The sequence below is a fragment of the Dasypus novemcinctus genome, chromosome 16 (assembly GCF_030445035.2).
Source record: "Dasypus novemcinctus isolate mDasNov1 chromosome 16, mDasNov1.1.hap2, whole genome shotgun sequence".
In the NCBI taxonomy this organism is placed as follows: domain Eukaryota; kingdom Metazoa; phylum Chordata; class Mammalia; order Cingulata; family Dasypodidae; genus Dasypus; species Dasypus novemcinctus.
The window spans coordinates 38,949,351-38,975,566 of record NC_080688.1 but is presented as its reverse complement, the minus strand read 5'-3'; the positions used below and the strand labels follow the sequence as shown (position 1 = coordinate 38,975,566).

At 36.7% G+C, this 26,216-nt stretch overlaps 1 protein-coding gene across 1 annotated transcript in view; it reads right to left on the bottom strand.

The window, feature by feature from the left end:
* Positions 1-21,927, bottom strand: part of RIOK3 (RIO kinase 3) — a 28,032-nt gene extending 6,105 nt beyond the window's left edge. The window contains exons 1-11 of the mRNA XM_004465115.5: positions 21,529-21,927; positions 14,180-14,295; positions 13,452-13,597; positions 13,251-13,358; positions 13,014-13,123; positions 11,615-11,758; positions 10,794-10,921; positions 4,632-4,829; positions 3,090-3,249; positions 919-999; positions 736-825 (exon numbers count right to left, since the gene is read on the bottom strand). Coding sequence (XP_004465172.2) covers positions 736-825; positions 919-999; positions 3,090-3,249; positions 4,632-4,829; positions 10,794-10,921; positions 11,615-11,758; positions 13,014-13,123; positions 13,251-13,358; positions 13,452-13,597; positions 14,180-14,295; positions 21,529-21,591 — 1,344 coding nt within the window. The 5' untranslated portion in view covers positions 21,592-21,927. The remainder of the gene's footprint in view (positions 1-735; positions 826-918; positions 1,000-3,089; positions 3,250-4,631; positions 4,830-10,793; positions 10,922-11,614; positions 11,759-13,013; positions 13,124-13,250; positions 13,359-13,451; positions 13,598-14,179; positions 14,296-21,528) is intronic.
* Positions 21,928-26,216: the final 4,289 nt, after the last annotated feature.

The following is a 26,216-nucleotide window of genomic DNA, read 5'->3' as shown; positions in this document are numbered from 1 at the left end:
TCTCTCACACATTAGTTCTGTCTTCTGGATTTATGTTATCATACTTCACTTTCTATATGTATAAAATGAGTGGTATGTATAAAATTGCTTGGCATTGCTTTGAATTTGTAGAGTCAAAACATTCACGAAGCCAAGAATTAAAAATTTCAAGCAGGCTCAGAGGTTATTTCAAATAGGAAGGTATTCTATCAGTTAGCAAGATCATTTACCTATCTGAATCTGTTGCTAACAATTCATTTCCCTTAAAAAGGCAAACATGACCCACAATTGCTGAGTTTAAACTCTCCTCATCTCTTTACTCTGCCTCACAGTAACAGTGAACAAACACTATCTCATTAAGAAGACCAAACACCCCCCTTTTATTTTTTTTGTCTAACCTCCTTTTAATGATAATAATAATGGCAAATAAGTATGCGGGCTTACTCTCTGCCAGCTTCCATTTAAACACTTTGCACAAATTAAAAGTCTACTTGCCTGAATAAATGGAGCCAAAATGAAAACTTATTCCCTTGGAAATTTAATTTGATAGCCCAAATGTTAGGCATGGAACCAAATTCTTGCTGAAAATGATTTATCTGACAAACTGATCTTCATATCCTGATCTTGAAAGCAGATGGTATCACTTTTTTAATTTCTAAGAATATGGTCATCTTGCCTATCTTAAGGATATGAAAAATATATGGACCTGTTACATCCCACAATACAAACAAGAGATACATTAGCTTACATGCCTACCTGTGAGACATTCCTACAGTCTCGGAACAAGAACTCCAGGCCATGAGGATGGGTTGGTTCTACAGACTGACTGACGTCAATCAACCAGACCTATTTAGATACAGAGCACACAGTGATTTATTTATATTCAATCATTTATATTCAAGTAATGTAATTAGACCACTAACAAAATATGCTTCTCACCTTTCCAGCATGCCACAGCATGTTATACTCACTGAGGTCAGCATGTACAAGTGTACATTCATTATATAACTGCTGCATCATCTGGGGAAAAAGGTTCAGTAAACATTAAGGATATGAAGGAACCATTACAATTTATCTATATAACTTAAATGTATGTATTTTCTAGGAGAAGTAAAACAAGGTTAAAGAACTTATTTCCTGTACTTTATACAGTTTAGAATTGGACTGTTTTTTTCCTTTAGGTAGAATGGGGGAGCAATGAGACAATGGAGGAGAAAAGCAAGATGAGTATGTGAAACTCAACTTCCTTGCCCCTGTGACAGTAAGGAGAGTAGGAAGCCAAGGGGTAGATCTAGAATCTTACATGGGTAAGATAACATCCCTATCCACGGTGATGTAATTCATTCCTATCAGTGGTCTAAACATTTTGCGTCACTAAATAGAGGCCCTACGTAAGCAACTTCCTTTCATAAAAGGATGAATGTCCCACTGAAACCTCTATGGGATTATATACAATTCCAAGGTGAACAGTACTTGCTGCCAGACACAGTGGGTAAGAGATATTCTTATAAATTAAGTAGCATTATGTATTCATTAGTGATGGTGATCCCTAGCCTTACAGTACAAATCAATATTAATGCATTTATTTCCCACCCTTCATAGAACTCAATAGGAAAGGCACTTCACTACTTTATCTCTTCCCCAGCCATAACCCACTCCCAAAGAAATCAGAAAAATGGACTTGAATGTACTTTTTCAAAAAATTTTTGAGGTACCAGGACCTTATACATGGGAGGCCAGCGTCCAACCACTGAGCCACATCAGCTCCTGAGCTGGCTCCCTCTTCTGTTTGCTCTTTTGTTCTTGCTCATTCTCTGCTCTTTGATTTTTGTTTGTTTTGCTCATCGTTTTTGCCCATTTTTCTTTAGAAGGCACCAGGAACCGAACCTGAGACCTCCCATGTGGAAGGCAGGTACTCAACTGCTTGAGCCACAGCTGCTCCCCTTGAATGTTTATTTATTTTTGAAGTATCAGGGCCAGAGATTTAACCTGGGACCTCATATGTGGGAAGCCAGCACTCAACCACTGAGCCACATCGGCTCCCCTAAGTTGGTCCCTTCGTTTGTTTGCTTATTGTTGTCTGTTTTCAGGAGGCACCAGGAACCAAACCTGGGACCTCCCATTTGGGAAGCAGGCTCAACCACTTGAGCCACATTTACTCCCCTGAATGTATTTTTAATGTTTTCCTATTAGAGTCAGAAAGTTGATCATCTCTCTAGCTATATTTTAAAAATTAGTTTGTAAAACATCTTTACATTCACATCAGCTCCTCCGTGACATTACAACTCATGCAGCAACTGCATAAAAAGCATGTAAATTTCTTCACTATTCAATTAAAACAATACAGAGGAACAACCACAGTATTAGGAGCATTTTCTTAAGCCAGAAGAACTTCAGATTGAATTCAACTGCTGTTCCAAAGCATGAATAACTTCTTTAAGATCCTGATATGTACCTTCCAACTCTAACACCTGCACAGATGAGGAAACCATTTCCTATCATTTAATTTTGATCATTACTTTCTTTGCTTCCCTCTAATTTTCAACAATTCTAGGTACTTCCTTCATTGTTCCAGCTACAGCATTCAAGAAGACATACTATATATGCTAAATGTGGTTAAGAATGGGAGCTGATGCTTAATGCATGTAGCATTATTAATAAGGTTAACTGGAAAAGTGTGGAAATGAATAAGAATTGAGAGTATTATTTCCATCTTGGTTTTTTAATTGTTTGTTTCATTCAAATCCTCTCAGCCCTGTTCTGTTTTTTAAAGACTCAAAGACTCCTATAAAACTTTGTACATTAAACAATTACATGAAGCAAAAACAAAAAAATTTTAGTTAAGTTTTGTGAATAACAGCTTCATGCTTCTATGCCACTAAAGCTAACAATGGAGACTATATCTGCTTCATAAGTCTCTAGTTTTTCTAATACTCAAGACATCACTATATTGATATAAAGACAACTCTTTAATATTAACATTCTTTCACAAATTTCAGTTTGTCCTTATTACATCACCTTGAAATGGTATTATTTTAGGAAATTTTAGGAACCAATTTAGAGGAAATATTTAAAGTTGGTGTATGTATGCTTTTAAAGGTACAACTTACCTGAAGAGTTTGGTAATAGGCTTCTTTCATTTCTTCACTATTGAGTTTTACTTCTTTTAATTTAGGGGCTGGAACTTGATCATGGCCAATAAAAGACATAACTAAAATGTGTTTCTTGAGCATTACAACTGTTGGACAAGGAATTCCAGCTCTCTGCATTCTATACAGAAAGAAATGATTAAGAATGTAGAGATCAGATGAGAAAATATTTTACTTATTTAACAAATTTCTAGACAAAGCCTACAATGAATTAGCAATATGCTCTACCTGGAAATGTGGGAATTCAAAGACACTAAGACACAGCCTTTGCCCTTAAGGAACCTATGATCTGTGGAAAAGACAGACAAGTGAGGGGACAATTCCAGTGCAGCATGATACAGGCATTAGCAGAGGTGTGGTAGGAGCTGTGAGAGCACAAATCAGGAAAGGCTTATTAGAAAAGAGGTGGGAGAACAGGAATTGGCCACATTATGAAGGTATGAGGAAATGCTAGAGAAGGCAGCTTATACAAATGCATGAAGGCATTTAGAGAGCACAGCCCTTTTGAGAAATGTCTATAAATCAATACAGCTCATCTGTGAGTAGGAGTAAGGGCCAGGCTCTAGAGAGGCAGGCTCCATAGCACAAAAGACTTTGAATTTTATACTAAAGACAATAGAGGACTGTTGCAGAATTTTAAGAAAGGAAGGGCGGTGAGATTTCAGGATAGAAAATATACTGGAGGCCAGCAAGACCTCTTGAAAATACTTCTACTTAAGAAATTTTCAATAAATATGGATAATTATTTTTGAAAGCAAACATCTTTAGAAGAGAACAAACTAAAACTATGCTTTCAAGAGATACAGGGGTTCTTAACCCTTTTTTGTTCCATAGAACCCTTTGCCAGTCAGGTGAAAACCACAGACCCTTACTAAGCCCACACTATATACTGTGTATTATTTAATAAATATATCACACCCGCAACAACACATCCCCACAAGAATAATGTGTTTGTGAATTTCAATTCAAACTCACAGACCACTTGTTAAGAACCCCTGGATTAAGATAATGGAAAGGCTTATTAAGAGGAAGAAATATTGCTCAATTATTTAGATGATAAATTACACAGTAAAAAGAAACTGCTTAGAAAATTGAAAAACAAATCTAATAGACTAAAGCAAAATGCAATGACTGGTAAGACCCACCCCTGCAAATTAACAAATATTAGCTGTAGCAAACATTTCCTAAACAAAAAGGAAAATCATTATTTATTATAAACCTAATTGGAAGCTGGAATTTTTATTTCTTGAGAATGACAATTTAAAAAATAGTGTTTAGATCAACGAAGAAATGTCTTAGGCAAAAATGCCTTAATTTTCTTCAACTTTTTACTTACTGAGGAAAGAAAAAAAAATAGCATTTTCATCATAAATAAGAATTTCAAGAACTTACATGATTTCTGTATGTGAATTTAAAAGAAAACACAACTTTTTTGACTGGTAGGAGTCCTATGACAGAAAAGTAATTACCCGGGATTACTTCTAGCACAATGAGTTTCTTTACCTTGTAAGATTGTGCATTTCTTTTTCTGCCCACATGCGGATGATCTTACGTGGATTTAATTTGCTGAAGCGATCTTTAAACCTGAAATCATCTTTAATATATTTGTCACGATTCTTAAACTCATTAAGAGTTGTTTTAAATACCTTGATGGCACATTCTGCAGGTATAACTTTACTATCTTCCTTTGCATCCTCCATGCTAAGTGGAAGAAAAAAAAAGGCAGTATAAGCAGTCAGATCACTAATAAAACAATATCAAAATTTAAGATTCTATGCCTTCTCAGGGATGTCAAACCTGTTTTTATTTTTAAGCCTTCAAGTTCTCTATCTTAATAAAACTTCAGAATTTTTTAAAAACATACTTTCAAATAAAGTGTCAACTGATTTTCAATAATGTATAATATATGTTCTTCACATAATGAGTATGGAATGAAACTTAGGGAAAATAAAAGCATATGCACTTTAAAACAGCCTACAGTCTACCACCTGGGATGGTTCACATATAAGACTTACTAAAAAAAACAAAGTAGAACAGCTTTTTTTTTTATAACTCTTTCACTCCTAGAAGATATGAAGGTTAGTAAAGGGGTCCCTGCCTTGTACGTATTCACGCAGAAGGGAAGACTAAAAGCAGTACACGAATAGGCTAGTCATTTTTGATTAGAAAGGTCAGGGTGGCGGACTTGGCCCAGGGGTTAGGGCGTAACAAAAAGAAACAGATTCCAGTGCTGCTGACAACAACAGAAGCAGACAAAGAAGATGACGCAGCAAATAGACACAGAAGACAGACAACCGGGGTGGGGGGGGGAAGGGAAGAGAAATAAATAAATAAATCTTTAAATCTTAAAAAAAAAAAAAAAAGGTCAGGCAAAGCTTCATGGCACAGGTGGTCTCTGAAACAGAAACAGAACAATGTTCAGTATTTGAACAAGTGCCATCACAGTATTAACAAAAGCAGAAGTGGGAAACAACAGGACATGTCTGTGGAAAAATAAATACTACAGTTAAGGGTAGGCTGGAGAGAGGAAATAAAGAAGTTTGGGCTGCAGGAACAGGATGGAAGCAGATTTATAAAGTACACTGAATGCCTAAGTGAGATGCCTGGACAGACCAATATAGGTAGTGGGGAATCACTGAGGGCTTCTAAGCAGGGAGCTTTCAAAGACACACTTCATGAATATCAGGTGAATGGTAATGAGAGGGTAGGCTAGATGTGGAGCCCAGTTATGATGCTACTGCAGTAGTCCTGCAGTAGTGAGACATTAAAAGGGCTTGAATTATGGCAGTGGCAACAGGAGTGAAAAGGAGGTAGATAGAACATGAGATAGACTTTACCATTAAATATCTGAAGGGATGTTAATCTGGAAAAGAAAGGAATTATATTTCCAGAGGGCAGAATTTGAATCAAACTACAACCTACCTCCTTCTATACCATCTCCTCCCAGCTGACTCATGTTCCTTGGTTTAGTCTTAAAAGATTAGAGTACTCCAGCTGATTCTAACTAGCCTCCCCTCTTCTTTCTACCTACCTTTTCTTCCTGGGAAATTTCATTTTGCTAGATTCCATTTAACCCAGATCTGATTCTCACAAGAATTTCAGGCTCATTTATCCAACTGCCTATTTGACATCACTTGGATTGTAGTAAACATCTTAAACTTAACATGTCAAAAACAAGACTCTTAATAAATGCCCTCTAAAGCTTCCCCAGGCTCTCATCTAAGGAAAATGGCACCACCACCTAGCTGCCCTACCAAGAATCTATCCTCTCACACCCTACAGCCAGTCCAAAAGCATGTACCACTGACCAACTTCAAAACATTTTGCTTCACTGCCTACCCTCCACTTCACTACCATGCTCTTAGTCGAAACCTACATCATCTCTCATTTAAATCACTGCGCTTTCTAACTGATTGGGCTGCTTCCCTTGCCCTCCTAGAATTTATTTCCCACACAGCAGTCTTGAGTAATGTTTTAAAAACAAAACTCAAATGACATCTTTGCTTCTCACTGCACTTAAAAAGGAGACTCCTGGCTTACACAGTCCTACATGGTCCAACCCCCGCTTATTTCTCTAGTCCACTCCTCACTCCACACACTAGACTCCATGCATACTAGCTTTCTTACTGTCCTTCAAACAAACCAGGCTTGTACATGTCTTAAGGCAATAGTATTAGCTCTTGTTCTCTTGGTATAGAAGGCTCTTCAACCCAATTTTTTTAAAAAGAGGTACTGGGGATCAAACCCAGGACCTCATACATGGGAAGCAGGCACTCAACCACTTGAGCTACATCAGCTCCATTCCCCCAATTTTGTAGTGTTCCTATATACCATTCAAATCTTAGTTTAAATGCCACTTTATCAGATAAGTCTTTCCTGTCTACCTAATTAAAGGTAGTTAACCAGTCACTATGACATTACCCTATTTTAATTATCTACATAGCACTTCTCTGATATTTTTTCTTGTTTTATTTACCATTACCTTGGAGGGGTTTGGGCTGGGGTAGGGAAAGCATATTCTTTACGAGGGCAGGGGCTTTCCAATACCATTCAATGCTATATTCCCAATACTTAGAATACCTGGCACACGGTAGCTGCTCAAATATTTGGTGACTGATGAAATCAATTTTCAGGGAGACATACAAGAAACTCAATACCAGAAAGAAATTTCCAATAGTTTAAAGATGTTATAGACAGAATAGGCTAGATTTTGAGATGTGTAGTGTTTTGGAATGGTTTAAACATAAGGTGGATAAAGGCCCTATGAAAACACCAAAAAGGAGATTCCCTACTTGGAAGGTCACCAGGATAGAGCTCAACTTATTTTATTTCCTACTACAAAACTTCCTTCTTAGCAAATTATACCTCCCTCTGCATAGTTTTGAAGGCCTTCCTCCAATTTGCATAAACTGCTTATTTCCTATTACCTTGGAAGACATTCCTTCTAATCCTCTTTATTGTCAATCTCCTCATTGCCTAAACTTTAATCCTCCCATTCTCAACTTCCTTTTTAAAAAAAAATAATTAAACATTATAGATAAATCTAAAGTTTCCTTTGATTACCACCCGAGGTAATTTCTTTCCTCACCCTACCTCTCCAGAGGCAATCATTATCATGAGTTTGGTGGTGTCTTCTTAGTACTTTTAGAAAGACATATACATAAGTATTCATATATAGAAGCATGTATAAAATATATGTATTATTTTCTGTATGATCATAAACATTCAATAGATGGTACACTGTATATATTCTGTACCTAGCTTTTTTCACTCAACATTGGTATTTTGCCTATTTTAAAACCCAGACTGAGGCACTGCCCATTTTATCCAGGTTGTGTGCCCATTTTTACAAGACCATTAATAAAATTCTTTTCTCCTCAAAAAAAAAACCCAAAAAAACCCAAACTGAGATCTAACTGCATCAAGAAGCTTTCCTGAATGTGCCTACCAATGATCTTTTTCTGTTCTCTATTCCTATACCACACAAGGAGTCACTTGTATAAATGTGTACTCTTTAATGCTGATTGCTGGCCAACCTGAGAGTGATGGAAACCCCCAAGATTCCCACCTCTCTCCTTGAGTAGGGATGGGATAACCACTCCTGTAACTGTGTTTCATTATACAAGTCCTAGCAGGCTGGAGTGAGCACGTCCCCTGCTGGCTTTGAAGAAGTAAGCTGCCATGCTGTGAGAAGGCCTGTGACAGGGTTATATAACAAGGCTCTGTGGGGACACAGAGGAGCTGAGAGCAGCACCTGGCTGACAGCCAGCAAGAAAGAGAGGCCCTCAGTCCTACAGTTCCAAGGAACTGAATTGTGTCAAGGAAAGAGTATCCTGAGCTCCAGAAAGGAATGCATCCTAGCTAACCCCTCAATTACAGTCTAGTGAGATCCTAAGCAGAGAACCCAGCAAAGCCATGCCAGGACTTCTGACCTTCAGAAACTATGAAAAAATAAATAAACATTACAGGCTGCTAAGTTTGTGGCAATTTTTTTATGCAGCAACAAAAAATTAACACAAGCTTTTGAAAGCATTTACTCTCAGCAAAAGAAAATGGAATGCTCTCTTGTTTTGCTAACTTGCAAATGGTAGCATAAATTATAATACCAGGGAAGTAGATGTGACTCAACTGATAGAGCATCCGCCTACCATATAGGAGGCCCAGGGTTCAAACCCAGTGCCTCCTGACCCGTGTGGTGAGCTGGCCCATGCGCAGTGCTACTGCACGCAAGGAGTGCCATGCCACACAGGGGTGTCCCCCATGTAGGGGAGCCCCACATGCAAGGAGTGCTTCTGCCCCACGCAAAAAAAGTGCGACCTGCCCAGGAATGTTACCACACACATGGACAGCTGATGCAGCAAGATGATGCAACAAAAAGAGACTCAGATTCCCAGTGCCACTGAGAATGCAAGCGGACACAGAAAAATACATAGCGAACGGACACAAGAGAGCAGACAATGGGGCAGGGGGGAGAGGGGAGAAATAAATAAAAATAAAATCTTAAAAACAAAAACAAAACAAAAACAATACCAATTCCACCAAAAGGAAAGAGAGATCATTCATTATATCAAAGAATCAAATGTAACAGCAAATAGACAAAGGATGAATGAGGCAGTTGGCAAGAAAAAGAAATATAAATGGCCAATAAAGCAGTCTTAATCACAACTAAACAAATGCTCATCCAAATATAAAAATGTTAAAATTTTTCATCTTTCATGCCACCAAAAAATATTGTTTGATAATAAGAAGCACTGGTGGTAGTATAAATTGGTTAACCTTCTGAGAGGGTAATTTGGGAATCTCTACTGATATTGAGAATATACATAATCTGCAGATTTGTCTAGCTCAGAGGGAAAGTGCCATTGCATTTGCCTAACCATTAAAAAAATAAAAGTAAATTCAAGAATTCTGACCTCTGGTGTAATATACAAGGAAATAAAATGATTTAATTTTATCTTAATAAATCATATATATATATATAATGCTCTCTAGTTTTACTAACTTGCAAAAGATATTTGCTAAAATATCCAACTCAGATGCCCAAACAGCTAGCAAAATCTGGATATTCTTCATTCAATAAGAACTTCCATTATTAAACTAGAAAGGGGAAAATACATATAGTCTTTGACCCAGCAATTTCATTCTTAAGAATTTAGCATAAGGATATATTTGCAAAGCATGCCAAGATATATGTACAAAGATATTCCTATATGTCCACAGAACAGAATGTGCTATTACCAAAAAAAAAAGGGAAAATACAAGCTAGTAATAGAGATCTATTACATGAGAAAACCAAGATCCCAAATATAGTATTTGAGTTCTAAAGTCTAAATGGGGAAGTGGACTTGGTCCAGCAGTTAGGGCGTCCATCTACCACATGGGAGACCCGCGGTTCAAACCCCGGGCCTCCTTGACCCGTGTGGAGCTGGCCCATGCGCAGTGCTGATGCGCGCAAGGAGTGCCGTGCCACGCAGGGGTGTTCCCCGCGTAGGGGAGCCCCATGTGCAAGGAGTGCGACCCGTACAGAGAGCCGCCCAGCGCGAAAGAAAGTGAAGCCTGCCCAGGAATGGCGCCACCCACACGGAGAGGTGACACAGCAAGATGACACAACAAAAAGAGACACAGATTCCCATGCCGCTGACAACAACAAAAGCGGACAAAGAACACGTAGCAAATAGACACAGAGAACAGACAACTGGGGGGGGGAAGGGGAGAGAAATAAATAAAAATAAATCTTTAAAGTCTAAATGTTTTATATTAATCACAATATTTATGAAACAGGAAAAACGCTATTTTTTTTTTAAATCATACTATATAAGTTTTTTATCCTTTTTAAAAATTGAAATATACATTGGAGGCTGGATCATACATTAAAATTTCTTTAAAAACATAATGTTTAGAGAGTATTATTCTGATAATGTAAAAGGTAATATATATGCATAGCAGAAAGACTGGAAGATATTATACAAAATTATTAAGGCTTATCTGGGTGGTAGAATTAGGATGATTGTGTTTTTCTTTATACATCCCTATACTGTCTAGATTTTCTACAGTAACAATTTCAAAATTGATTGCCATAAAATGTTAACTTAAATTTTGTATAAATCCATTAATATTGGGGAGAAGGGGGTGTTCACATGATGGTATTGTATTATGCTCATTTACCTCCCTCCATATGCATGAAAGACAACAGATTCCTTTCCTGTACTAATACAGCCAGTGATTGTCTCCAACATCCCAGAGTTGATCATTTTATACATAAGTAAACGTGTCTTAGGATCAACTGCTTTTTCCTGCAAAAGAGAGTACTATAAGTGAAAATGCCTGTCTGTTAAACATAAAATACTTTCTAAACCATTTCCAATATTGTATGTCCAAAATAAATATTGGTTTTCCTACTTTTATTAGTTAATTTACCTGGATGGGTATATAACAAGCCCTTAAAATGGTACAGTCAAGATAGAATTTTCCACAAACTATAATGTCTTTGAAAGAGTATCAAAAAGAAGCATAAAAAGTCAAACATAAGCATAGTCAAAATCTTATTTTATCCCCAAAGTTTAAAGAGCTCTCATAAAATACTCAGTGTTTTGTTTTTCTAAAGATTTAATAAGTTAGGTTGTTCTCAAGATAGCAGGCACTGTCTTCTTTAATGTAAAACATTAGAGACTACTACATTATTATAATTGTATCAATAATGGAACAAGAAATTATCTTTTAAAAATTCTTGAACATTTAGCTGCAATGTACCCTAAATAGTCTCAATCAATTATGACCACCAAGATGCTAGTTTTGAATAAGTGATTAATAACCATTATGTTAAATCTGGTAAGTCAAATTGTAAATCCACTTGAGTTTTCTTTACATCTTTGATTTGAAAAGCCAATTTCACGAAAAGGTATCAAACATAAAGGTTTTCCTGTTTCCTGAATATAAGGTATTCTAAGAAGAATCTTCCCATTAAGGAAAAAACCAATAATACTTACTGCAGTCGAATGCTCCTTTTTCTCATGAAGGCGGGCACTTCGACGTTCTTCTGAATAGGCATGTTGCTTTAAAGCATTGAAAACATGGTTTGACAGTTTTAAATCCATTCCAATTCCATCTCCCACCTGAAACTCAGGTGCAAACTGAAAAAAAAAAACAAAAAAAAACAAAACAAAAACATTTAGCACCCAACTATTTTAAATCTGTTTCAAAAATGGACATAGGAAAAAGTAAAAAAACAACCAAAAGATCAGTCTTTACTTGGAACATAATCATGCCTTAAAAGCGGAACACACAGGTATTACAGAGAAAAATAATTCACTAATAAACTAAATAGAAAAGAGAGCAATACCATCCAAGAAATTGTAATCCAAAGGAAGAAGTTTCTCCATGGGACATAAAATTGAACAATTTAACACAGTCTTATTCTATGCATAGAAAACATCTAATCACATCTAAAATCTATGGTCCTTTAGCATATGCTTTCACCTTGCTTTTACATTAGCCAAAGGATACAATATTGTATTTTAAAGGCTATACCAACTCTTATTAAAGAAATAAAATTTCATAATTATTTTTGAGGAGTGGTTTATTATAGCTAGCTATGTCCATGTCTTAAAAATTACATTCTAGAGCTAGGCTGTCCAATAAAGTAGTCACTAGCCATATGTGGATATTTAATTTTAAGTAAAATTAAAGTAAAAATTCAGTTTTTCAGTTGTATCAGCCACAATTCAAGTGCTCCATGGCCAAATGTGGCTGCTGGCTACCCTGTTGGAGAGTATAGATACAGAACATTTCCATATGACAGAAAGTGCTACTAGGCAGCCCAGGTCTGAAGTCAGATCTAAAATATTTCTAAAATTTATAAAATTTAATAATACACTTACTTAACATTTGTGTTCAAAAGTCAAAACGTTTTATATTAATCACAATATTTACAAAACAGGAAAAACACTACTTTTTAAAAGTTACATTTTCTTTCTGATTTTGCAGGAGCAGTTCATGTGTAAAATTTTAAAAATTCAAAAGGTACAGAAGGATATATAATAAAAAATAAATTCTCCCACCATTTCTATCCCCCAGAAATCACTGTTATCTCTTTCTTGGGCAGGGATGCTATTTTATGGTAAATACTTTCATAAGAACTATTTCTGAATTTTAGAATCAATGTAAATCATAGTTATATTTTACAGAAATTTATTCCAAGATATTTTATATTTTCATTACTAGCTGAGTTTTTGTGGTATTGCTATACGGTCATCTAAAAATCTAAAACATTTTTAGAAAGGAAAAAGGATATTAGTAGAAATGTAAGATACTAAATTTAGACTCTTATTTTTTTAGTTTATTCAAACAAAACTCACAATTTAGATATAGATACTTTCTGAAACTTACATTTTCCATTCTTGCTGTATTCTTTCTCCCACATACTACTTCATCATGTTTGGTGGTGATATCTTTTCCTTTTCCAATAAAACCCTTTTTGGGAGTAGGAACTGGTTTTGCTAAAGGCGATTAAAACAAGCCAAGTATATAAAAATAGAAAAGACCAAATTGCCACATTCAATATCGTCTAAAAAGACATTTGAATCTTACTGAGCTACCAAATGAAAAATTCAAAGATATTGATACCTGGTATGTAGGGATCATCACGAGTATCCTGCCAGTCAACCTCATCTTCAGAGCTATCACTGTCTTCATAAGGATGCACTTTTCGATAATTTTCAAAGGAAATGGAAACTTAAAGGTAAAAACAGTTGAAACAGTTATTTAGGAGCACATTACAAGCATTTTCTACCACCCAGTGGAGTTGACACAATAGAGTTATTGTACCTTTGCTATCTCCATTGAATTTTTTTTCTTCACGCCTAAGCTGTGCATCATATTCTCTGTCAAATTCCATCTGTAGCATCTGAGCCAGCATTAGGTCGCTGGAGGTGTCAATATTTTCTCCAGTAATAAATGGTCCTTCAGCAACACTATTCAAAATAAGGCAATATAAACCAATACAATGCGCTTGTGTGAACTGATGCTACTGATTATGAGAGCAGGGTGTACCTTTTCAGAGTTAAATTTGTACTGAAGAAACAATGGAAAAGAACTGTACCAAACCATTAATAGTTTGCCCTGACTAATGGCAAGCACCTGTGAGAGGACCGACTAAGAGCACTACAAGAGACAGCTAGAGGGTCTATAGTAAGATCCCAACTGAGGCCCAGAATCCACTTTTCTCTGTTCTAATCAAAGGAGAGATTAAATTTTTTTGAAAAGATAAACTACAAAGACTGGATCAAAACTGTATTCCACCTCACTATTTGTTAACTTGGAGACAAACTAGGTTAACTGTTGCATTAACATGAAATAACTAAAGAGTGGTTTGCCTACTGAAAAGCAGTCACAGAAGCACAGACTCAATTGGACTCTCAGAATGGTGCTCTTTCTACTGCACTGTTTTGCTAAAAATATTTCTTAATTATTTGTCATTACAATCACTAATCAAATTTTAAATCTTGTTACAATAAGCTGTCAGATAAAACAGGTTCCTGGTGAATTTTACTTACGCAACTTCAGGAAAAGCAGCAGCTTCTTCTTCTAACTGCAATTCTTTAGCCAACTGTTCACTCATTACATCAGCCAAAGAACAGGATACTGTATTTTGAGGGGTAGCCCATGGACACTATATAAAAGAGGGGAAAAAATCACCTCAAAAAGCAGCCCATTTAATGATAATAAAATAAAGTATCGCCCAAACTTGGAAATAAAGTTATCTTTTGAGAATTTAAACTAGCTAAACTGACCCAAAATGAATGATTAACAGTTTTTATTTGTATTAGAGAACTTGTGAGCTTACAAAACAATCATGCATAATATGCAGAATTCCCATACATCAATCACCCCCTTCACCAGCAGCTTACATTGTTGTGGAACATTTGTTACAGATTATGAAAGAACATGATCAGACTACTACCACTAACTATGGTCCATAGCATACACTCGGTATATGTTTTCCATATACCACCTATTAATGCTAAGTATTACTATACATTTGTTATAGTACTGTACATTTGTTATACTGTACATTTGTTAATAGCTCATGAGCGAACACTCTCATATTTGTACTGTTAACCACAGTCCATCTTCCTGAATGATTAACTTTTGAAAAAATCTCTTTAGTCTTCTAAATCTAAAAGTAGGTGTCAGCCAGCTCAATACATCTTGAGATATGTTAAAACAAAAACTATAGCATCTGAACTTTAAAAACTGAGAAACAGACTCATGGAACAATATGACCAAAGCAAGGTAATATTCTGTCAGTCTCTTCTTGAGCAACCAGTCAGCCTTCCTCAATGACATCACTATCTTAGCCCTCTTGAAATACAACTGTAGATTTCACAATCCATAATTTTTGAAAGGGCAAACATTATTTTGCAGCAGCAAATCAGTACATTCTATATTCTAACGTAAGACCATTAATATTGAATAAGATGTCTATGCATCTCATGAGTCTGCCCAGCATTCTCCATTCCCCCTTCACTAAGTCTAACCCAAAGTATCATAATCCCATTACCAGGTTACTATAAGAGTTACTATAAGAGTCTCCAAATTTTTTTGCTTCCAGTCTTGCTTGTCTCCATTCACCACACCAAAACACAGTGGTTTTTCTTAAATGCAAATTTGATTGGTTCCATTTCCTTGATTAAAACTCTGTTTTCCATTGCCTCGACGATAAGGCAATTTTTAAAATAGCTCACAAAGCTCCTTGTGATCTGGTCTTCCATCTTGCTGTTCTCTCCTTTATTCTCCTCTCTGTTAGAACACTCTTTTCCACCCTCTCTCCCACCCAGCTTACTTTTTGTTTTCTTAAACTTTTTACTTTTAAATAATTTCAAACTTACAGGACAGCTGTGAAAATAATACAAAACCCTTACAAAGAACTCCAACATACCCCTCAATACCCAGACCACCAATTTTAACATTTTGCCATATTTGCAGTATCATTTTATCTATCCATTAATCCATTCATCTTATATACCTATTAATTTTCTAAACATTTGAAAGTTGTATACATCATGCTCCTTGAACACATAATATTCCATGTACATGGAAACTGCTTCACTTGTATTATGAAATTGAGCATGTCACAAATCAAACTCTCAACTCTTCCCTGAAAGCATGACTTTCCTTTTCATCTTTTCCATTCTGTAACTAGCACCATCACTTCTTTGACACCTCTCTCCTTCAGCCCCCACCTGCTCTTGATTCATCATTGAGAAATCCTTTTCCTTCCAGTCACACCTTGAATGCACAGAACACATCCTTTTCTAATTCTTTTCCACCCTACATGTAAATTCCAACGATAGGAAGTGGATGTAGCTCAACTGGTTGAGCACCTGCTTCCCATGTACGAGGTCCCAGGTTCAATCCCCAGGACCTCCTAAAAACAAAACAAAAAAACCCGTCATTGGGGAGCAGATGTAGCTAAGTGGTTGAGCACCTCTTCCCACATATGAGGTCTTATTTCTAGCTCCTCATTCATTCCATAGTTTGCTAAAAGATTATTCTTCCTAAAACACCAAATTATATTCCATTACAATTCCCTACTCCAACCAGGACCATGATATAAATATATTTGTTGGTTTGTTTTAATTAGCAGGTAAAACCTTTTTCCACTGCTTAACTGCTGTTTCTGTCAGACTAGATTTTATTAAAGCAAGTGTTTATTAAAGCAAGGTCCCAATACACAGTATTCCCGTATATAAATGCATATTATTGTTTAATTTTTACCACAGCCACAGATTATAAAAATCAATCTGTACCTTTTTCTACTTCCTTTCTGAGAAATCTTTAAACAGCTTGAAAAAAGTTAAGGAAGGCTATAGATTCTCTTGTTACTTAAAATTGGACCAGTATACTGCCCTTAGCCTAGAAATGCTGGGTTTGATCCAGGTTCCAATGAACATGTATCCTCTAACTCAGAATTCTCAATCCTATTTCACAATGACTAACAGTGTAACAGACAACATTTTAATATAATCTATATTTAAGTCACTTGGCCAAATATACAATCATTTACATAGATTAGTTAAGCCCTACAACAACTGAGTAGTTGTAATATCATATCCATTTTATTGATCCAATAACTGAGATACAGAGAGGTTTTTTAAACCAAGCTAACATTGTCGATGAAATGCTGAGGTTTGAACCAAGGCTGTAGGACTCAAGAGGCTGTACTCTTAGCCACGTTGCTATACTACTTCCCTAATCACTTTATCCTAGAATGGACACTATTGTCTACAATATAAAATCGAAATTCCTCAGCAAGGAATGCCTTTTACAACTTGCTTTAACATATATTTACGGTCCCATCCCTCATATATATTACATACCAAAAACACTAATTACATGTGAACTATGGTAAAATGTCACCCCTCCCGCTTTCACATGTGTTCTTTTCTCAGTGGTTTTTCCCTTCTCTATTTTTCTCAACTAACTGCTCTATGAAGGATTTCCCCATGCCACTGTGTAAACACTGTATTAGAGTGGTTAACGCATCAGTCCTGATAGAACATGAGCCCCTTGATGGGTGGGGCCTTCTTATCCCAGAGCCCAACACACAGCTTGGGACATAAAAAGTACTCAAGTTATTTGCTGAATAATATGTGCCTACAGGAAACACTGGAGATTATATTAATGGAACTGCCAAAACTATCCCTAGGCTGTAGAGGTCTGGTGTCTTTCTACATTCCTACTAGTCAAAAATCCTTTCCTCCATCTTGAAGTCTGCCCCTTTGCTCATCCACTTGTGATGCATTCCAGTCTTTTGCCCATGGCCAGTTAATTCTATGATGTAAAAGAATGTATTAGCAACTCAGAAGAAGCAAAAATGGTAGGTAGTATTTTGTTATTTTGAGGCAGATATTTACTGACTCCCAAAATTGACTGAATCTGAAGGTGAAGTATGAAGAAGACACTCTAATTTCCTACTTCCACTGATTATCTCTTCTCTTTGGAACCTTAGACTCTAGAACTGGTACCTATACTGACCAGTTCAGCTAGGCTACTTCACACTGAGGCAATTTTCTGGGATGAGGGTAAATAAGTAAAGACTGCAAAAAGTTTACCACCTCCTGTGCCTTGGAATGAAATCCAAACTCTTCAAAACAGCACTCAAAAGCCTTCCATAAAGTTTTCTGAGAGAAACCTTCAAAGACTGATCCACAAACAGCTGCCAGGCAAGCAGCAGACCGCCCTCAAGCTTCCCCGGCCAGTTGGCATGAGTGCGCGCAGGGTGTTGCTTTTTACTGGAGGCTCCTCCAACAAAGAGCAGCAGGGATGTACTTAAGGAAACCCTCTGTCATCATCTATTACTCTTCAGCAAATCAAATGCCCCTTGAGAATAAAGAAGGTTAATTAATACTAAAATAATAAACTTATGGAGATGAGGAAGGGGGGAGACCCTCCGTAATCTTGCGCTATTCTAGCTTTCCAACCTTATTTCTCACTATTCCATTCACTAACATAAACTACCCCATAGCATCAAGATCTGATGCAGGGAAGCGAATGTGGCTCAGGTGACTGGGCTCCTGACGCACATGGGAAGTCACCGGTTCAGATCCTGCTGCCTCCTAAAGAAAACAGTGAGATGGTATGATGGGCAGGCACAGCAAGCTGACACAATAAGAGACACAAGAAGAAAAAACATAATGAGAGATACAATAAAAGCAGGGAGCAGAGGTTCCTGATGCCTCTTAAAGAAGATAGCAAGCTCATACGATGGGCAAGCACAGTGAGCTGAAGCAACGAGATGATGCAACGAGATGGGGAGGAAAAACATAAGAGACACAACAAAGCAGGGAGCAGAGGTGGCTCAAGTGATCAGGCACCTGCCTCACACATCAGAGGTCCCTGTTTCGGTCCCCAGTGTCTCCTAAAGAAACAAGACAAACAGACACAGCAAGTAAAAAACAAGGGGGTGGGAAGAAATAAATAAATAAAATAAATCTTGGGGGAAAAATCTGATGTAAAACACATACATTCCTTTTTAAAGCCCATAACCATTTCAGTTGATTCTTTCCTGTGTGCTGAAGAACTCCAAGACCTATCCTATTTTCTTCTCCTCTGTGAAACTGCCACCACTAAACTCTGTTTCTTATGGTTCTTCACTACTACCACATTGTCCCAAACTTGGTTGTTGCAGTTGAGAGGGTAACAATCTCCTTTTCTTTCCAGCTCCTAAAGATGCACCCCTGAGCTTCTTTTTAAGTTTTACTGCAGACAACTATGGGGAAAGAACCAACTAAAATAAAAAACAGTAAACATGATGAGGGCAAATAAACCATAACCCACAGGAAGGTCCCCTTTCCAACCATGCAGCCAGAAAATATAATCTAAGGCAGAACATTTTAGTGGGTAATTTTACATATCAAGACAAGAACTTTTGGAAAAAGTGATCCAGGTCTAAAAAATAATATTAGCCCCATAAAAAAAAACACCAAAACCCTTTATTTTAAAATAGTTTTAGATTTACAGAAAACCTGCACAGAGAATTCCCAAATATCCCCACACAGTTCCCCCTAATATTAACATCTCACATTAGTATGGTAGGTTTGTGAAATTACTGAACTAATATCAATACATTACTATTAACTATAGTCCATATTTTATTCAGATTTCCTTAGTTTTCCCTTAACATCCTTTTTATCTTCCAGTTTTATGTCTATTTTCATGTCTCCTTAGGCTCCGCATGGCTATTAGTTTCTCAGCCTTTTCTTGTTTTTGATGACTTTGAGAGTTTTGAGTACTACTACTAACCCATTTCTTATAGCTCCCTCTTTACAACAGAGCTACACACTGCCTCACTTTTGCCTACAATTTATGAACCCTCCCTACTTGGAATATTCCCTAAAACTTTTTGCCTCTAATAGCAATTCTGTGTTTTGTAACTGGCATCCTGGGACCCACCCCAAGACCCTTTCAGGGGATCTGCAAGGTCAAATTTATTTTCATAATAGAAAGAAGACATGAGTTTTCTTTTCCACTTCCATTCTCTTAAGAGCACAGAGTGGAATGGAGTTTTCCAGAGTCTAATGTGTGATGTCAATATCACACTGATGGCTAATAGAATATGTGTGCCTGTGGATTCTGTGTTTTCAAAGTTTTCTAATTTAGCAGGTCTAGCATATAAATAAGTGCATTTTTAGAGAAACACTGTTTGCCCTCAGTAATTCTACTATGCTTTTACTACCCATCTTTGATTACACCTACCATAATCAATCTATATATCTCTGTGAGGGTGGATAATTTTCTTCATATACTTCAACCAAAACATATTACAACAGACTGAATAAAAAAGATCTGAGAATCCAGCTGTCTTATATTAATGTAGACATTAAAGACATTTGGAAAAACAGAAAATACTCTCTTTGCTAAATTTTGTTGTTTTGGAAAATAATTATTTTTCATACAAATATTATTTATAATAAATATTTACATAAAAATTTTTTAAATGACTAATTTTTGAATTTCTCAGTTTTAATTTCTAATATCTAATATATTTTCTAATATCATATTATTAATAGCTATAACCTACATAAACAAAAGTTCTTTGGGATCCCCAATAATTTTTAAGAGTGGCATTTAACATTCTCTCCTCAAATCTCCACCTCCTCCATGCAGGCTTCTCTAATTACTTTGAACTTCCATGAGTTCAGTGAAGGAAAGGATTAAGTAATACTTGCTGCCTTTGTAAGTGAAATTTTTTTGTGAAGTTGGAATGTACTCTGAGCAGTTTGGCTCGTTTGACATTTTTACCAGCTTTTATAGATACTTAACTTGAGGAATTTTAAAGGTAGAAAACATATTCACTAGTAACAGTTTTATGTCTATTGATCTTAACATTTTAATCAGGGCCTTCACAGGAAAAAAATACACAGTCACCTGTACATGTAACCAAATTTGCCAATCTTAGATTCCCTCTACAGTTCTCCCATCCATAGGATGAGAACTTTATTATAAAGTTAATTTTCCTTTATTTAATAGCTAATGACTCCCCCCTTTTTTTCTGTTAAGACCTAGCCTAAAGATCCAAAAAGACTAACAGGTGACCCTTAAAATGGAATAAATGTTCTGTTGGCACCTAAAGAACAATTATGAAACGAAAAAAGTTTGATTCCTGCTCAACCTTAATTGAGGAACTCAAAATCTCAATTGAAGCACTCTTGCTCTCAAGCAAACTCTGAAAGTGACAGAAGAGTCTTTTCACCTTTCCAACAAAAGTATGTGGAAAAGAGGAGCCTGAAAGCCACAGTCAAAATGTGAAATAAACGTTTTTCTCATTACCGTCTAGGAAAAAGTTTACACTTTAAAAATCAGTCAGATAATTGGATTAAAACCCATTTTACAGTGTGTAGTGCTTATCTGAGCATTAGCGTGAGAAGGGAGGGTGTGCCTGGTTTTACTTCTTACTACTTTAAAAACAAATTACCAACTAGAATAACCACTCGTTCAAGTTAAGGGAACAGCTTCCTAAAACATCTTTCTATCCTTTTGGGTGTTTTTTTGTATTATTGCGCTGACTCATTTGGCCCGTGAAAAACTAGATCGAACTTGTTTCCCATCAAACATAAACGTCTGTAAGCGAGTCGTGCTCAACTTATGTTACAAAGATTCAGAAATCAAGGTGTAGAACTAAAGAAAGATAAAAGACACCCACTGCGGCCTGTAGGAACCCCAGCCCCCAGCTCTTCCCACTCCCACCCCGGAAGCCCCGCGGGCGCTTCTCCCCTTTCCAAGCTATCCGGGGTCCCACCCAACTACTTCACCAGTCACCTAGGAAGCCCTCTCCGGGCTTTTCGGGAAAGAACCAGCCCAGGTAACTAAGACAGGTATGTCAGCCCCGACCGCCACTCACCTTGCTGGGTCCCCAGGCCGCTGCGGGCCGGGGCTCAGGTGATGCCACTCCAACCAGATCCATGGGAGGAAGAAGCCAGCGACAAGAACAGGGCTCAGAGGTGGCAGGATCGGGAAGCAGAGTCCGCCGAGGAGGAGACAGGCAGCGAGGTAGGGGCGACGGACTGCTGGTGCCGGAGCAGAGGTGACAGATGGCGGCGGTGGCCGCCGCGTCCGGAACTAGACCACTTCTCTTCCGCCCTCACCGGTGGGGCAATCGCTTCTGATTGGCCGCTCGTCTCTTAAGTCACCTTTCCCCGCCCCTAGCGGACCGCACTTCCGGTCACTGCGTGCTGGCGCGTGTGGCTGGTGCGTTCACTGTAGCCTCTGCCCTGTCCCCGACCTCCTCTTCATTCCTTCTGCCTGGAAACCGCTGAATTAATAAATAACAAAAACAAATGAGGTTCTGGTCATTCATTATTTCCTTAGTTAATTCTAATCTGGGATGATGTGGGAGACCGGAAATAGCAGGTTTAGAGAAGGGAAGGCGACTGAAGAAGACAGTTGGGTTTTGTTGTTAGTGTGGTTGTCATTTAGGGGCAGGGCGGGGAAGTGAAAATTTGTAAAATATGTCATATAACATTGAACAAAAATGTGCATAATAAAAGTTTTGGTTCTGCATTTTATAGGGAGATTATCAAGATGAGACAGGATAAAAACAGTCAAGGTTTACATTTCACTTGCTGTGTGCCAAGCAGTGTTCAAAGTACTTTATTAACTCATCTAATCCTCAGAATAACCCTGAGGAGTAAATACTTTTATTAACCTCCACTTTACCGATTATGAAACTGAGACACTGAAAGGTAGTAAGTAGCGAACCCAGGGCATCTGGGTCTGGGGACTGCCTATAATGCTGGCTACTCAGCCATTACAGAAATTGCAATGAATAACCGTTTTCCCTAAATTGCAGTTCTGAGCTAGGATCCCTAGCTGTCCACACTTGAGGTTGCTGGGGCACTGACTTTGATTTCCATTAGCATGCAATTCTTGTCTCCTCCTCTAAAAGATGAGACTTTTGAATCCTTCAAAAACTCACTAAAATAAAGCAAAACTATAGCTATGTAATAGGATACAGGCTTATGCTTGGCAAATGAAGTCCATATATGGTGATAAAGAAGTTTAGAGAGTGTTAAAAGGGGATGGTCAGAGACTGTTCACCTAAGGGGTCAAGAATATTATTTTGGGAACTCCCCTGAGGAGAGAAGGAAGAATGCTGATCCTGATTCTCTGCCTGGACACTGGAGGAAGCTGAGTAGTTTCAGAGGATACCACGTTTTCCTATAGGCAAAGAAAAAGAGAGGACAGTCTGTAGAGACAAGGGGAATTTATTCACTACAGGTTGAGGGTCCAGATTAGTGCAGCGTTTGTGGGTTAATATTTTTAATGGTGATTTTCGAACGTATATTGACAGTTACATATTCGATGTCACTAACTATGTGTTCCTTAAAAAGGAAGACAAAATATACACATCTACAAATATTATTAGGTGTGGTTTACCAATAATAGCATTTAGTCCTATGTGATTTGAATGGGAAAATGGCCATTTTGCTGTGATGTGAGATAAGCACAGTTTTTAAAGCTTTTAGCTCCGGCTTTTATTTCCTCTGTGGTTGAACTCATGGGTGCCTAGCGGAGACAAAGCTATTCTAGAATTTGCACAGCCCATACACATAGAATCGGCATATACTTTGGTCTCTAAAGAGAGCAGAAACAAGGCCCTATAGTCTTTAAAATTACAATTACTTAAGTCTATTTTGCAAGTAACTTTTCAAGTAAACAAATATTATTGACAGCCTCCTTACCCCTAAAGTCCTATGGCAGAAACAAAAAACTATGAGATTACAGTTGGAGAGGTAACATATTCACACAATCACATTTAATAGTAATATAACAGTTCCCTCTCAAAAGAGTACATGATTAGTTGCCCAGGGAAAGCTTATAAGCACTAAACTTTTCAAATTTCAGTGTTGGTGAGATTTAGAAAGGCTGCTTGAAGGAGGTGCCACCTAACTAGGCCACAAGAGTTGGACAGAAACTATAAATCTAGATTAGGTGGAAGCAACATAAAAGACTAGGCACAAAGGCAGAAAAGTTCCCAGTATGTTTAGTGACTACTGGGTATTTTCAGTTACCATAGTTGAATAGTATAGATATGGTTGTGTTAGGTTCAGTTGGGACTCGCAGTTCTTAACCCTATCCAACCCTTTGTCGTTTATTTTTTGAATTCCAAATTTTTTCTTTTGTCATTACATAACATACATTTCCTACACCATGACAAACTTTTCATAAACATTATTTAGAGTGGCTGAACCATGGTCTACTGTGGGAATGCACGAAAATTTACCTAAACAATTGTTACTGCTAAGCATTAGTCTATAACTGTACTATAAAGGATAAATAAAAGGAAATTACAATTAAAATTTATTTCAATATGTAAATATGCCTGAGAATAGATTTTTTTTTTCATGTAGTTTGCTCAGGATTCATTGTCTTTACTGTATCTGAGGCTTCATGCCTTACATTAGTTTGGGAAGGAATTGCTTCTCTCACATTCTCCCTATCCTCTTTCTCTTTTTTTTTCCTCCTCTTATTCTCTTTTTATAAACTCGAATTATCTAATGTAGGTTGGACTGTCTCCTTACCCTTAAGTACTTTTTCATATTTTCTATATCTTTGTCTTTCTGTGCTCTGTGCTGGATATTTTTCAAATATATCTTCCAATTCACTATCTTTTCAGCTATTCTAGTATATCCTTTAACCTGTCCTTTGAATTTTTAACTGTAATTATTGTTTCTTTTTTCTAGAAGTTAAATATTTTCTTTTAAAAATCTGCCTCCTTTGTGTACCATCTTGTACATTCTCATGTTTTCAATTTCATATTTCATTTCTTTAAATAATTAAGATATACAAATCTTTAATCTGTATCCAATAATTCCATTATCTGACGTTCTTGAGGTCTAATTCTCTATCATTCACTATTTCACAAGGGAAATTAGAAATACCTTGAAAACACAGCATATCGAAAATTATGGGAAGCAGCAAAGGCAGTGCTCAGAGGGAAATTTATAGCTGTAAATGCCTACATGTAAAAAAGAAATAACTTAAATCAGCAACTTAACTGCACATCTAAGGAACTAGAAAAAGATCAAAAATCAAAAGCCAATAGAAGGAAGGAAATATAATAAAGATTATAATCTAATAAAGATTAGAGTGGAGGTAAATTAATTAGAGAATAGAAAAGCAATAGAGAAAAATCAATGAAACCAAAAGTTGGTTCTTTGAAGAGATCAACACAATTGACAGACCTTTAGTGAGATTGACTACTGAAAAAAGATAAAAGACTCAAGGTAATTAGATCAGGAATAAAAGAGGAAACATTACTATTGGCTTTCCAGAAATAAAGATTATAAGAGATTAATAATAATTGTATACCAACAGATTGGATGACCTAAATGAAATGGACAAATTCCTCATAAACTATCAAAACTATGTAAAGAAGAAATAGAAAATATGGAGAGAAACTCCTATAACAACTAAGGAGATTGACTAGGTATTTTTAAAAACCTCCTGCAAAGGAAAGTCCAGGAACAGATAGCTTCACTCAAACTTTTCCAAAAAATTGAAGAGGAAGGAATTACTTCCTAACATATTTATTCTATTAGGTCAGCATTACCTTGATATTGAGATAGAAAAAGACACTACAAGGAAAGAAAACTGCAGGACAATATTCCTTGTGAATAAGATGCAAAAGTCCTCAATAAAATACTAGACACGAATTCAGTAGCATGTGTGACATATACCATGACCCAGTGGGATTTATACCATGAATGCAAGGGTAGTTCAACATACAAAAATCAATTAGTGTAATATACCACTTCAAATATAGGAAAAACATTCCACACTGTCATCTAAACTAATGCAGAAAAGCATCTGAGAAAATCCAGTAGCATGTATTGATTTAAACACGCAATAAACGAGGAATAGAAAGGAACTTCCTCAGTTAAAAATCCATATGTGAGAAATACACAACTAACATCATACTCAGTAGTGAAAGACTGAAAGCTTTTTCCCTTTGAATCAGGAACAAGATGAGGATGCCTTATTTTACTTCTATTCAATATAGTACTGGAAGCTCTAGCCAGAGCAATGAGGCAAGAAAAAGAAATAAATTACATCCAAATTTGAAAGGAAAAAGTAAAGCTGTCTCTATTTCAAAGATGACATGATTTTATATCTAGAAATCCCTAAAGGGTCAACACGCACACAAAGAACTAATAAAAGATTTCAACAAAATTGCAGGATACAAAATCAGTATGAAAAAGTCAGTTGTGTTTCTGTAAACTAGCAATAAACAATCTGAGAAAATTATTCCATTTACAACAGCATCGAAAAGAATAAAATACTTTGGAATAAATTTATCCAAGAAGGCAAAAGATTTCTACACTGAAAACTATCAAAAAATGTTGAAAAGATTAAAGGAGACCTAAATAGATAGAAGGACATTCCATGTTCATGAATTGGAGGAATTAAATAAGCCAATATGACAATACTACCCCCAGTGCTATACAGACTCAATGCAATCCCTATCCAAATACCAGCGGTATTCTTTCAGAACTGGAAAAACCTACCCCAAAATTCATATGGAATTTC